Here is a 15,032-nt window from a genome sequence, read left to right as displayed (position 1 = left end):
AGCTCGCTAAACTCATGCGCAGAAATACGTCATCGGGTCTAATGGTCGTCTCACGCTGAACTGCGCATGTGCATGCTGTCATACCTAGTTTGTGCCTTTAGATAAATGAATTACTAAAGAATAATTTTTCACTTCTGTCATTGACTTCTCAAACCCCGGTCTTGTCTGCGTGGTCTGTTTTAAAAGCGTTCCCAGAAGTCTCGCGATGTTGCGCTTCTGGGTTTAGAAACTCTTTGCTAGTACTAACCGCGTCCCACCGAGGCATTACTATGGCGACGAGAGTGTTTGGTGGATGTTCTGTAGCTGAAACAACAGGTACGTGCCGTTTTCAACCTTGAAAAGCACCGACATCATGCAACGAATAAAAACTTGTGTTGTTTATGAGCTACCAAATCGTACCTAAAAAAACTGTTTACACACTAATATCTCCTGAAAGTCGCACGGTTGTCATGAAGATTTATAACAAGCCAGCTGTTCCTCTTTGCTAGCTGTTCCTCTCTGCTGTGCTAGCTTCCACTCTCTCTTGCTAACCCGTCCCTAGCTAGTTTGCTTATTTTCCAGCGTCAACCATTGTAGCTGCACATGCACAAAGTTGGCTTGCTAGCTTTGTGTCATTTGGTTCTTCTCATTATCATATGGACAACATTGCATCTTTGAAATGCCAGCATTTACATATCTGATGTGATATGATTTGTGATATTGTTTGCTATCTTCTTCAGCCCTGTTTTTAATGGAGAAGTGATGGAAGTGACACACTCTGCATCAGAGACATTCACAGACAGTCAAAGGAAGAAGACCCCTCTACCCCTGTGCCAACTGGTGGAGGACAGAAAAAGAAGTCCCTCTAATGTCCCTCATCACCTACTCGAGACCCGTAGGACCCTTACACTTTAACGATTTGATACATCTCAGTCATATATTTAACAGGCTATATTCAGTCAAGAATATGTTTAGTGCAGTAGAGCACTTGGGCTAGTCCTATAATATGCATGCTCATGATGCTATCTGTTACCGTTGACTACATTATACAGTGTGTGGCTCCTCGGGCGTTTTGGTTTCTTATATTTACATTTGAATAATTTAGCAGATGTTCTTATCCAGAGCGACTTAAGTGCATACATTTTCTTTGTACTGGTCCCCCATGGGAATCATACCCACAACCCTGGCATTGCAAGCACCATGCTCTACCAATTGAGCCACATGGGACTAAGCAGATGGTGAATACATATATCTCTTTTATATTATACTTATACCTTCCAGAAACCTACACCAAACTCAAGAGCAACAGTGCAATCCAAGCAGAGCCCTCAGCACTACACTTCAGTGGGTTTAAACTGGGGAAGGATTGTCACAGGAGCTTGGTGAGCTTCAGCAATGAGCTTCAGCAATGTGTTGACTGTTCCAAGAGAACAAAGCACTGACTTTAGATAAATTATGCAGTTTTATGTACTTAATTTACCAGTATATTATACAAGGCGTCATGTAATTAATGTTTGTTTTAATCTTCCTCAGAAATTGATCAACATATCATCTGAAGTGATCAACATTCACATTATCCCCACCCAAACAAAGCATTTCAAAACAAAATATTTAAAAAAGGTATTTGTTTATTACTATTTGATGTCAAGTTATGCATTCTGTCTATAATCTTTGATTTCGTTTGCGTGTCAGTGTTGATGCTTAATTCCTCCATTTTGATATTCTGTGCAGCATCGTCTTGTCCCTGGACTGTCCTACACAGTGAAAGTACACTTCTGTCCTGACGAATGGCGCTACTTCTACGACTGTATTCGGGTTCATTGCAAGGTTGGAATCCAGTGCTATGTTAGTTTCTAATCAAGTTCGCTTGCTGTCATGTCTGACAGTGATCTCTTCAACGTCTACTTCTAATCTATTCAACTGTCACTCAAAATAGGGATTTGCTGTGTTTATGCATCACATGTTGTTTGTTGTCAACATTTCTCTCCATAGTTGCTGCAAGGTAAGCCTGGTCCCAGATCTGTTTATGCTGTCATGCAAACTTCTAAGGTCATTGTCACTCGGTGGCAAACTGATATGGGACCATGGTACTGCTAGAAGGTTCCCTCCTGCTTAGAACTCCAGGAAATGAATGCATCAGGGAGCATTGCTATTCTCTCTCAATCTCTTTCCAGGGGGAAGAGAACTTACAGGTTCCAGTCCATGCCTATCCCATCATCGATGACTTGCACATCCCAACACACATCACCATACCAGCTGTCCCACTGGGCCAAAGGTGAGGTGAGGTGGACATTCGTGTCTCTCTGTGCATCCTTGCCTTTTGAATAGTCTTTCAACTCGTCAATGAAACTTTCTAAGGGGATTGTACATGAGTTGCATGGCCACTCATATCCCTTACAGAAAAAACACATCATTTGTGAAATCCTGAGTTTTTAGAACACTTCACATATGATCACGTTTCCACATGTGTAGTTTCATGTAATCAGATGTTGCTTTAAATGTTGTCACATGTTATCACATTAACTTCACATAAGATCACATGAAAACATGTGTTTTTGGAACACTTCACGTGTTTTTCTGTAAGGGATAGGCAACAGCTACAGCCTAGTCTGCTAAGTGTTTGCTAAGTGCACCAGTTTCTGAATTAGCCTGCCAGATAAACATGATGAGTGGCAACAAAGGCCTGTTTGAGGAATAAACTCATTGTGTTATTATGGTCATGTAACGCATCACAAACGTTTGTTTTTAATAATCTCTGTTGACACTAATGATGCGGTGAGCAGTCAATATATTAGAGTCCATTTGCACAGGTAGATAGCTAATCGTAGTTCTCTAAGCCGCAGGCTGGGTTATATGCTAGGGCCAGTAGTATTTGTCTTGCATATTCAACAATCTTCAGTTAAAACAATACGCTTGGAAAGAGAATACTTCACAAATATCAAATAATAAACATTTGAAGGGCCATAGAGATATAGTAATTGTTTACATTTTACCGATTGTAACGCAATCTACTTTCCATGATTTTTTTTTAGGAGGGTATTTTTATCTCTTGTTGAAAATGATTGTCTTTTGAACTGAGTGGCAAGCTGAATTTGATTTAGCTTTACATTGTAGGTCTCAATGAACATGTAGGCTGTTGTCCTTTCTCTCTGGGACTGTGAGATATCTATGCTTGTTATCTTTGACCTTTGACCCTTGACCCGTCTTTGACCTTCCAGTGTCAGCCATGTGATCCCTCTGAGCTGCAGCTGTCCCATTGACTTTGAGTTCCAGGTGTACATCATCCAGCCACACAAGGCCTTTTCTGTCCAGCCCCTGTCAGGTAACTCCAATCAACAGACTTGGTAGCACTTTATATTAGGCCACTAAATAAAGTGGTAATTACACCATTATGTTAGAGTCCTGATGACAGATGATAGAACAAGATAGCAACAACATCCTAACAGCTCAGTCAGACAGACAGTGAGGATAACCCCTGTATTATTATCTACAGTTGGAATATATTCTGTGATTAATGTATTAAGGCCATGAGTCTCATTGCCAGATATGTATCAATACATTTTTTAGAATTGACGGTAGGATAATTTCTGGTTTTATAATAAGGTTCCGGCTATGTTTTTGTGTTAGTTCCTTGAGGTGATTAGTTTAAACTTTGAACCACATTAAAAAAAATTGCTGGCTCCCAGACACCCAGACTCCGCTCTATGAACTCACGTAATATTATTAGCTCATTACCTAGCCCTGACCTGTGATTCCTTAACACCACCATCATGTCTTGTGCTTGAATTACTGTGGAAAGATGCTGATAGTCTGCAACATTTACATTTAAGTCATTTAGCAGACGCTCTTATCCAGAGTGACAAATTGCAACAGAGCCACCTTGACACAAAGCAGTCAGGGGGGAACTGTGCTGTTTTGTCTCTGGCATTGATGGTGATCCTTTCCAGACAATGAGTGATGCTTGATTTCCGGGGTTATACAAATAGCCTAGTACTCAGACTGGGTAGAGAGATCTGAAAAAGTATCTCTCTATGTTTCCCATGGTTTGAGGGTATCGAAGTGTTGAGTTTAGGTAGGCCTACGTATTGTTTTCCTTTCAGAAATGCATTATTGGTAACATGCAAAATTCTGAGTTTGTCAAGACCAGTATAATCCTTTGTTTGTGTTTGATTCTAGGAGTGATTCCAGCCAATGGGAAGGTGGAGGTGACCGTCACATTCAGGCCGTTCAAGTATGACACGTCCCAGGTCACTCTACAGGTGGTCATTTCCCAGTTCAACTCCAAACCCTACGTCTGCACACTCAGCGGGTCCTCCTCGCCCCACTTGGCACTCAGGTATCCCAGAACCATTCTTAAATGTTAACGCTTAATTCATCAAACACTATATTGAATTATGCCATTTTTACCAGGTCATAGTTACAATTATATACATATTTGATATATGGTCAGCAAAGTTCCTGTTTTCTTGGTTTGTATTATGTTATTGCTTGTTATTTTCTGTCATTGTGAGTTCCATCAATTGATGCACTGAGCCAAGTATATTTATTTACTGATAAGAATGGAAGACATGTGATTGTTAAGTGGTTACAATATCCTTCTGTAAACAATGCTTACGCACATTTCATAGAGCGAGTGCTATTGTGAGAGAGACCAAGTGCTGCACATGTACTGTATTGAAACTCTTTGTCTGCAAACTTTGAAAATAGAAATTGTACAAACATTTAGAGAGATAAAGATGAACCCTTGCAGAGAAGTGCATACTGTTCCACTTTCATATATTCAAATGTTTCTCTGTTTCTAAGTGTGTATATACCACATTAGGAATTTTACAGTTGATAGATACTTGAATAATTTTCCCCCCAAAACATGATACATCATTATACATTTTTTTCTACATTTATTGAAAATGCACATATATGGTTCTTCTGCACGATTCTAGTTATGATGATATCCTTTTGTTTCATTGATTTCTGTTCATGGCTAACTTCTTTGTTTAGTCCTGGGCTACAGATTCAAAACCACGAACAGTCACTTATAATGATAAACAGGTTATTCTTGTTTTTGAGTCTGTATATAAAATATCATTTTTGATTCAGTTCCCATGAGAAAATGGGTGTACTCCCTCACTGACAGTGGACGAGTTTTACTCCCCTGTGTTATGACTAGGGGAAGTTAATGATTTATCAAGCAAGGGAACTGCAGTCATATCAAAATGCATTGGTATCCAATCCATTCAATGTGTGTGTTTTAGATCAAATATTCCCATGTTTACTTCTCCCTGGACCTGCAATAAAAGATATGAAGATAAGATTTGAATGAGTTAATGGAAGAATCAGCAGATTGTAGATTTACAAGGAACAACTTCCTAATATTGAGTGGCACCCCCTTTTTTATCCTCAGTAAGCTTCAATTCGTTGTGGCATGGACTACAAGGTGTCGAAAGCGCTCCACCGGGATGCTGGCCCATGTTGACTCCAATGCTTCCCACAGTTGTGTCAATTTGATTTGATTTTAAGTTGGCTGGCTGTCCTTTGGGTGGTGGACCATTCTTGATACACACAGGAAACTGTTGAGCTTGAAAAACCCAGCATTGTTGTAGTTCTTGACATCCTCAAAACGGTGCGCGTGGCACCTACTACCATACCCCGTTCAAAGGCACTTACATCTTTCGTTTTGCCCATTCATCCTCCATTCATGTCTACATTGTCTCAAGGCTTCAGAATCCTTCTTTAACCTGTCCCCTCCCCTTCATCTACACTGATACCATGGGAAGGGTATTGTTTATTTTGTTCAGCAAATATTGATAGGATATATCTACTCTTACAATGCCAACAGCCCCATGTACAGTATCGAAGTCCAATTATTAGCTAAGTACACAATTAAGTTATTAATGGCAGATAAAGCCTGGTAAGTTATTAGTCAACTATGGCTATGTTGAGCTCTGGAGGTTTTCCAGCAGGCAGTACCCAAGGTACAGTACTTAGCCCTCTCTCTTTTACTCCATTAGCATTAGGTTTGGGCCCTAGGCCTAGAGTGATGGAAACAAACTAGTATTGACATTTTACGGCAGTGAGCTAAATCAGAGTCACGCAGAGTGTTTCTTGGTAAGTCTTAAACAAATCTACTGTGAAACAAAAGTTTACACCTCACACACGTGGTTATGGGCTTAATAAAAGAAGACACCTGTACCATGTCAGGTTATAAAGTTGAAGTGTATTACATTTTGACTTTGCATCCCAGTATTACAGTTTATATACATCAGAGAAAGACTGAAATTTAACAAACCGTTTGCCATAGAAACACCGGATTTTCAACATGTGTTTTTAAATCATGTTTATTACTTATGAAATTATTAAAACATGTATTAGTAACATTCCACAGATGAGGCCACTAGAGGGCAATTTGGTCATTATACTGCAGGAAACGTGCTACATCCATTTATTGGTGTTGTTTCTGACCCAGTCAACAGGAGGAAGACATGGGACACGCAAGAGAAGTTTTGTTTGTTGACAGTCGAGGGCCTCCACCTGTCTCCTTGATACAGCCTCTGACCAAATCCAAGCAGAGGTCAATGCGGACACCTGAAAAGTCAAAGGTACCGCAAGCATTTAACTCCAGCTGTACCAAGGATGCGTTTCCAGAAAGCCTTCTAGCTGACATCACACCGTATTTATCTTGACAACCCAGATGCACAGAGATATGAGTCATGCTAGAGAAATAAAGTACAATGGTAGTTACAGGGCTTTTGAGAAACTCACTCCAGTTCATTTAGCAGACTATGCTACGATGTAGATAATGAGGTAATCATATGAATATGAACATATCTTGTGTGTGATTGGTATTGTATGATTTCTTCAGACTGTAAGGGAGAGAAGAGAGAGTGATGTGAAGCTGAGCCTGAAGACTGCAGTTGATGTGTCCGCCCCTGCTGGAGTGGCCAAGATACTGATACAACAGACTGATAAACTGAGCTCTAAAGACCTGAGGGAAGGTACCTGGACAACTTTCACACCAGTAATCAACTTTCACACCAGTAATCAACTTTCACACCAGTAATGATCTTTCACACCAGTAATCAACATACATTACATTTTTCTCTAAGAGATGAGGGAGTGTCATTCAATATTCACTTAATGTATAGAGGGGAGACACCCGGTTTGTTGGATGACTTGTTTGCTAGTATTACTGAAAGCTCTCAGATGATTCAAATTCTGGAATGCTTAATTCATGCCATTTGGGTCTGCTGCAGACTGTATTTGTTACTAAGTTACAGATATATATTTTTTTACAATTCAGCCATGATGTCCCAACCTAAGCTGGGCCTCCAGACAAGACAGATGAAGGAGGCGTTCTTTGAGACCAGGGTTCAACAGGACATCCAGGAAGAGAGAGCCAATCATCTCAGATGGTGAAGAACCATAATTTACTCATGTTAATAATCATAAACAGTGCATTCGGAAAGTATTCAGACCCCTTGACCTCTTCCACATTTTGTTACATTACAGCCTTATTCTAAAATTGATTAAATTGGGTTTTTTTCTTCATCAATCTACACACAATATCCCATAATGACAAAGCAAAAACAGGTTAGATTGTTTTTTGCAAATGTATTAAAAATATCACATTTACATAAGTATTCAGACCCTTTACTCAGTACTTTGTTGAAGCACCTTTGGCAGCGATTACAGCCTCGATTTTTCTGGGGTATGATGCTACAAGCTTGGCACACCTGTATTTGGAGAGTTTCTGTCACGCGTGCTCCCCCTGTCTGGTGCTCGAGGGCGTCAGCCGGCCCATCATTACACGCACCTGTCACCATCATTACACGCATCAGCGCAATATTGGACTCACCTTGAGTCCTTCACTTTGTTGATTGCCCCCTCTATATCTGTCTGTTCCTCAGTTTGTTCCCCGTGTCAGCATTAATGTCGTTATGATTTTCATGTCCAGACGCTGTCTTGTCTTGTTTCATGTCTGTTTATTAATTAAATGTTTACTCCCTGTACTCGCTTCTCATCTCCAAGCGTCTGACCTCACAGAATGCTGACACCAAAATTTGAAGCATCAGGGAGTTTTTGTTTTTGTTGGTGATGTCGGGTCCGGGTGCCGCTGCCGGAGGAGCCTGGGGTGCCTCAGTTGGCTTGTCGGGCTTCCACGCCTTAGCTGGCTCGAGAGGTTTCCTTGCCTTGGTTGGCTCGGCAGGCTCCCATCCAATGTTATGCCTCAGCCGGCTCGTCGGGCTCCCACACCTCAGCCGACTCTTCAGGCTTCCACTCTTCAGCCGGCTCGTCCGGTTCGCCCAGGTGGGACGGCGAGTGGCGCCACTAGAGGGGGTGGGGGGGGGGGTACTGTCACACCTGCTCTCGCTCCCCCTCTCTGGCGCTCAAGGACGCCAGGCAGCCCATTATTATGCACACCTGTCACCATCATTACACGCATCAGCGCAATATTGGACTCACCTGGACTCCTTCACTTTGTTTATTGCTTCCTCTATATTTGTCTGTTCCTCAGTTTGTTCCCCGTGTCAGCATTAATGTTATGTTTTTGATGTCCAGATGCTGTCCTGCCTTGTTTCATGTCTGTTTATTAATTAGATGTTCACTCCCTGTACTTGCTTCTCGTCTCCAAGTGTCTGTCCTCACAATTTCTCCCATTCTTCTCTGCAGATCCTCTCAAGCTCTGTCAGGTTGAATGGGAAGCGTCGCAGCACAGCTGTTTTCAAGTCTCTCCAGAGATATTAGATCGTATTCAAATCCGGGCTCTGGCTGGGCCACTCAAGGACACATTCAAAGACGTGTCCTGAAGCCTCTCCTGCACTGTCTTGGCTGTGTGCTTAGGGTTGTTGTCCTGTTGGAAGGTGAACCTTTGCCAATGTCTGAGGTCCTGAGCGCTCTGGAGCAGGTTTTCATCAAGGATCTCTCTGTACTTTGCTCCGTTCATATTTCACTCGATCCTGACTAGTCTCCCAGTCCCTGCTGATGAAAACATCCCCACAGCATGATGCTGCCACCACTATGCCTCACCGTAGGGATGGTGCCAGATTTCTTCCAGACGTGACGCTTGGTATTCAGGCCAAAGAGTTCAATCTTAGTTTCATCAGACCAGAGAATCTTGTTTTTCGTGGTCTTAAGTCCTTTAGGTTCCTTTTGGCAAACTCCAAGTGGGCTATCATGTGCCTTTTACTGAGGAGTGGCTTCAGTCTGGCCACTCTACCATGAAGGCCTGATTGGTGAAGTGCTGCAGAGATGGTTGTCCTTCTGGAAGGTTCTCCCATCTCCACAGAGGAATTCTGGAGCTCTTTCAGAGTGACAATCAGGTTCATGGTCACCTACCTGACCAAGGCCCTTCTTCCACGATTGCTCAGTTTGGCTAGGCGGCCAGCTCTAGGAAGGGTCTTGGTGGTTCCAAACTTCTTCAATTTAAGAATGATGGAGGCCACTGTGTTCTTGGGGACCTTCAATGCTGCTGACATTTTTTTGTACCCTTCCACAGATCTGTGGCTTGACACAATCCTGTCTCGGAGCTTTATGGACAATTCCTTCGACATCATAGCTTGGTTCTTGCTCTGATATGCACTGTCAACTGTGGGACCTTATATAGACAGGTGTGTGCCTTTCGAAATTATGTCCAATCAATTGAATTTGCCACAGGGGGACTCCAGTCAAGTTGTAGAAACATCTCAAGGATGATCAATGGAAACAGGATGCACCTGAGCTCAATTTCGAGTCTCATAGCAAAGGGTCTGATTACTTATGTGAATTAAGTATTTTTTAAATACATTTTTTTATAAATTTGCAGAATTTTCTAAAAACCTTTTTTCGATTTGTCATTATCAGGTATTGTGTGTAGATTAATGAGGGAAAAATTCATTAATCAATTTTAGAATAAGCCTGTAACGTAACAAAATGTGGAAAAGTCAAGGGGTCTGATTACTTTCTGAATGCACTGTACAGTCATGGCCAAACGTTTTGAGAATGACACAAATATAAATCTTCACAAAGTCTGCTGCCTCAGTTTGTATGATGGCAATTTGCATATACAGTGATCCCTCGCCACTTCGCGGTTCACTTATCGCGGATTCGCTATTTCGCGGATTTTCATAATGCATTTTTTTTTTTTTTTTGGTGCATTGTGCTCTGCATTCTGATTCGCTAAAAACTCACTCCCGCTTCTTGTATCAAAACATGCTACGAATTGGACACGAGAGATGAGGAGGAAGGACTAACGCTTGGTCGCTTAGCAACCATGGTGCGAATGGCCACTGAACTTAAGCGAGTAGCTGAGGAATGGGACCCTTTGATGAGCCGTTCATTACAGTTCTCCAACGTAATCGATGGTGGCATGTCGGTGTACAAGGATCTTTTTGCAAAGAAGAAAAAAGAGCGACAACAGCTGCCTATCACTATGTTCTTCTCCCGAACAAACACACCTGCACCGCGGGCTTCAGAAGAAGAGAACACTGCAGAGCGCAGTCAGGATGCAGCGGCCCAGTCTGAAGAGCAGTGAAACGGCCTACACGTGAGTCACTGTATTTGTATACATGTAATAGTTGCTAATTGTAAAAAAAAAAAAAGTTTTCTATTTCGCGGATTTCACTTATCGCGGGTCATTTTCGGAACGTAACCCCCGCGATAAACGAGGGATTACTGTACTCCATAATGTTATTGAGAGTGATCAGATGAATTGCAATTCATTGCAAAGTCCCTCTTTGCCATGCAAATGAACTGAATCCCCCAAAAACATTTCCACTGCATTTCAGCCCTGCCACAAAAGGACCAGCTGACATCATGTCAGTGATTCTCTCGTTAACACAGGTGTGAGTGTTGACGAGGACACGGCTGGAGATCACGCTGTCATGCTGATTGAGTTCGGATAACAGACTGGTTGCTTCAAAAGGAGGGTGGTGCTTGGAATCATTGTTTTCCATCTGTCAACCATGGTTACCTGCAAGGAAACACGTGCCGTCATCATTGCTTTGCACAAAAATGGCTTCACAGGCAAGGATATTGCTGCCAGTAAGATTGCACCTAAATCAACCATTTATCGGATCATCAAGAACTTCAAGGAGAGCGGTTCAATTGATGTAAAGAAGGCTTCAGGGCGCCCAAGAAAGTCCAGCAAGCGCCAGGACCGTCTCCTAAAGTTGTTTCAGCTGCGGGATCGGGGCACCACCAGTACAGAGCTTGCTCAGGAATGGCAGCAGGCAGGTGTGAGTGCATCTGCACGCACAGTGAGGGGAATACTTTTGGAGGATGGCCTGGTGTCAAGAAGGGCAGCAAAGAAGCTATATTCTGCAAAAGGTACAGGGATTGGACTGCTGAGGACTGGGGTAAAGTAATTTTCTTTGATGAATCCCCTTTCCGATTGTTTGGGGCATCCAGAAAAAAGCTTGTCCGGAGAAGACAAGGTGAGCGCTACCATCAGTCCTGTGTCATGCCAACAGTAAAGCATCCTGAGACCATTCATGTGTGGGGTTGCTTCTCAGCCAAGGGAGTGGGCTCACTCACAATTTTGCCTTAGAACACATCCATGAATAAAGAATGGTACCAACACATCCTCTGAGAGCAACTTCTGCCAACCATCCAGGAACAGTTTGGTGACGAACAATTCCTTTTCCAGCATGATGGAGCACCTTGCCATAAGGCAAAAGTGATAACTAAGTGGCTCGGGGAACAAAACATTGATATTTTGGGTCCATGGCCAGGAAGCTCCCCAGACCTTAATCCCATTGAGAACTTGTGGTCCATCCTCAAGAGGCGGGTGGACAAACAAACACCCACAAATTCTGACAATTTCCAAGCATTGATTATGCAAGAATGGGCTGCCATCAGTCAGGATGTGGCCCAGAAGTTAATTGACAGCATGCCAGGGCGGATTGCAGAGGTCTTGAAAAAGAAGGGTCAACACTGCAAATATTGACTCTTTGCATCAACTTCATGTAATTGTCAATAAAAGCCTTTGACCCTTATGAAATGCTTGTAATTATACTTCAGTATTCCATAGTAACATCTGACAAAAATATCTAAAGACACAGAGGCAGCAGACTTTGTGAAAATTAATATTTGTGTCATTCTCAAAACTTTTGGCCACGACTGTAGATTACCGTATCTATGATTATGTACTAAATGTCATAGGTCACTCAAACTGTACTGTAGATAAATGTATTTTTGTTTAAGGCAAGTTCACCTTGGGAAGGACCCTGTCTCGACACAGACCAAAATGCAGGTTTTGGAGGAGAGAGATGTTGCAGATTATGAATATATGGTAAGATTTGTAACTTATCAGGATAGTCATAATAATCATAAAACACTGTTGCTGTATGTTGTATTTCCGACATGTTTCATGTTTTCCTCTGCTCTGGCTTTGTTTCCTCATCACTTGTGCAGCTATCTGGGCAACCAGTTTTTCTCCGGTTTGCACACCATATTGTTACTATGTTTTATATACACAACATTACCAAAAGTATGTGGATACCAACTATATTTGAGTTTTATTGAGAACAGCCAGTAAATGTATAAGTTGTAACTTTTCCTTAGATATACAACATGAGGCTATAATGTCAGAGGGAGCTGCTGCTATTGCTGTTTCTTCTAAAGGGGAACAGATGACAGATCTCTCTCAGGACACTTAACAGCACTTCCTCTCCCCTCTCTCTGTTTATTGGCTGTATTTACTGTGTTCTTTCCAGGCCACCATTGTTTTTAGAGAGGCCAACCACTCCACTTGGGGATTTGATAAACTCCTTTCATGTGTTTTCTCTGGAATCTGGAGCTCAGGCCAGGAACCAAAACAGCCTTTATACCTCTTCCCTATGTCTTCTGCTGATCTGTGTTTCATACGTTTGTGTAACAGAGGTAGTTTAGTGACCTTCCTAGTGTGATGATCAATAACCTTACCTGAGACTTGAAGAGTTGCATTGGCTCCCAGAGAAAATGGCTAGGCTTTGGCTTAGTGGGCTAATGCATTCTCCCGGGATTGATCTCTGTTAGTCACACTTGCTCGTATTCTAAACATGACAAACCCCCGTCTTAATTGAACGTCCGTCTTAATTCCAGGTTAGAAAAGGAGAGGTGAGGAAGGAGAAAGACTTTGCTAGAGGCCAACCTAAGCTCTCTACCAGACGGGTCCTGCGTAACACAGGCCAGGTAAGCATGTCGAAGTCAAAACGGACCTGTTTGCCTTTAAAATGGCATCAAATGGAATACATATAGCCCCCCCCCCGAGTATGAAAGCTGCTTGTACCCATTTTCTTTTTCACAATCAAAACGTCTGTTCTTTTTGTACCTTCCAGGCACTGGTGGGCACGCCTTCCTTTCGCATGTACTCCAGCAGTCATCTGGAGATCAGGCAGAGAGCTCTGAGGCTCTTCCAGCAGGCAGCCCGCAAGGTACAGTACTTAGCCCTCTCTCTTTCACTCTATTGGCCTTAGGCATAGAGTGCCTCATCCCAGCCCACTCAACAGAATTGTTTTTCACTCACAAACCACAAGCCAAAACCCTGTGAGACGGTGTGTATACTCTCTATGATAACGATCTTAAGCCATGCCATAAGATGGTGTAGTAGTAGTTTTGTAGTGGGGCACAGTCCAGTCTAATGAGAGTAGTAAGAAGCTAAGAATAGACATTCCCTGTAGTATGTCTGGGATGGGAATTCCTTAGGTCAGTTATATTTAATGATGTAGCCTACATTTGAATAGATTCAACCAAATGCCAAACTGTAAAACCAGTATGTTATACAATACCTCATAGGCAGTTGGAAAGCTGACAATGTCCAAGTCCTGGTTCTCTTTAATATCATATTTCTTTTGTATTTATATCATTCTCTATTTTAGCAAGAAAGATGTGCTGCAACAGATTTCATACAGCACGAAGAGGGTTTACTTATGAACATACATAACCTTTCGAAACAACACGACTTCTAAGTGAGTGCACCATGTGTTTCAGGTGGTGATTCAATGTCGTATGAACAACAGACTGGTCTCGTTGAGGCAGCTGACTCAAAGCTTGAAGCGCCTGTCCAAAGGAGTAAGAGGTATTGCACCGTTGAGACCCCAAAGGGCAAACGTGTTCTCTATTTGACACAGGCATATGATCAAGATACATACCTGACCGATGCAGCACACACATTTGTTGTGCCAAAATAAAAATCTATCTTAAAGTTATTTTACCCCCCAAGTCATTGTGATGTTGGAAGCAAGCAAGATGCATGCATTTTTCTGTTTCAGTTGAGGAGGAGACCTTTCAACTCCCGAAGGTCTCACCAGACAACGTGATTCCGTTCACATTCCCCATCTTCTCTCTTCCTAACCAGTCTGATGAACTGGTAAGTGCAGTGCACTTGTTCAAGTAGTCCATCTTGTTCTTGCGTGGACTACTTGCAAAGAAGGAACACTGATTTGATTTGCCCAGTAACTTGTATTCATTGAAATTATTTTGTGAAAATGACCATAACATAGTGTTGGCCTTGTATGCCCAGGCTCCCAATGCATTGGGTGCCGTCCCTGTTAGGCCTATTGAGGTCCTGGTCAGACGACACACTCCATTCTTCAATCTGAAGGTACGTTTACATGAGAGGTCTTTGCCTGAGTAAAGAATAATTGATGTTGCTTGTACATTGTAGCACTAACAACTAGCTATTTTTGCCTTTCTGTCACTGCTGATGGTAACAGGGATTTTGCTTGGAAATTGTACAGTAACATGCTCACTTCTGTCCCATTACTTGTGTTGTTTTTCAAGGTTCCCCAGCACTACAAGTTAATGGGTTACCAGCCTGTTTCGGCCTTTGAGGCTGCAGCTAGCTACATTCCCCCAACCCAGCCCAGGACGCTATGCACTGGGGCGCAGGTGAGCCAAGAGACAACTCACCAGCAACACTGTGGGACACCTACATAGGTGGTGTGTAATACACAGATACATTTAGATACATTTATACAAAAGCAAATAAATCAAAGTCAATCTTTTAAGCCTTTTATGAGATGATATAGAAGTGATATAACATAAACAATGTAATAGAACAGCAATAACCCTGAGAACTCTGAATGGTTTGATTGATT

At 42.3% G+C, this 15,032-nt stretch overlaps 1 protein-coding gene across 2 annotated transcripts in view; it reads left to right on the top strand.

Annotated features, from left to right (window-relative positions):
• Positions 1-15,032, top strand: part of LOC129840396 (cilia- and flagella-associated protein 221-like) — a 43,566-nt gene that overhangs the window by 22,304 nt on the left and 6,230 nt on the right. Inside the window, exons 1-18 of one of the 2 annotated variants that reach the window (XM_055908236.1) lie at positions 50-315; positions 720-874; positions 1,261-1,361; positions 1,513-1,599; positions 1,711-1,806; positions 2,154-2,254; positions 3,198-3,301; positions 4,156-4,315; positions 6,443-6,575; positions 6,839-6,971; positions 7,277-7,388; positions 12,157-12,244; positions 13,036-13,125; positions 13,272-13,367; positions 13,924-14,011; positions 14,205-14,302; positions 14,456-14,536; positions 14,716-14,823. In XM_055908236.1, the coding sequence (XP_055764211.1) occupies positions 742-874; positions 1,261-1,361; positions 1,513-1,599; positions 1,711-1,806; positions 2,154-2,254; positions 3,198-3,301; positions 4,156-4,315; positions 6,443-6,575; positions 6,839-6,971; positions 7,277-7,388; positions 12,157-12,244; positions 13,036-13,125; positions 13,272-13,367; positions 13,924-14,011; positions 14,205-14,302; positions 14,456-14,536; positions 14,716-14,823 (1,809 nt within the window). In that variant the 5' untranslated portion in view covers positions 50-315; positions 720-741. Of the gene's footprint in view, positions 1-49; positions 316-719; positions 875-1,260; positions 1,362-1,512; positions 1,600-1,710; positions 1,807-2,153; positions 2,255-3,197; positions 3,302-4,155; positions 4,316-6,442; positions 6,576-6,838; positions 6,972-7,276; positions 7,389-12,156; positions 12,245-13,035; positions 13,126-13,271; positions 13,368-13,923; positions 14,012-14,204; positions 14,303-14,455; positions 14,537-14,715; positions 14,824-15,032 lie in introns of those variants that run through there. The other variant, XM_055908237.1, reaches the window with a different exon arrangement.

Source organism: Salvelinus fontinalis, chromosome 41 (assembly GCF_029448725.1).
Source record: "Salvelinus fontinalis isolate EN_2023a chromosome 41, ASM2944872v1, whole genome shotgun sequence".
In the NCBI taxonomy this organism is placed as follows: domain Eukaryota; kingdom Metazoa; phylum Chordata; class Actinopteri; order Salmoniformes; family Salmonidae; genus Salvelinus; species Salvelinus fontinalis.
This window is presented reverse-complemented; position numbering and strand designations above follow the sequence as displayed.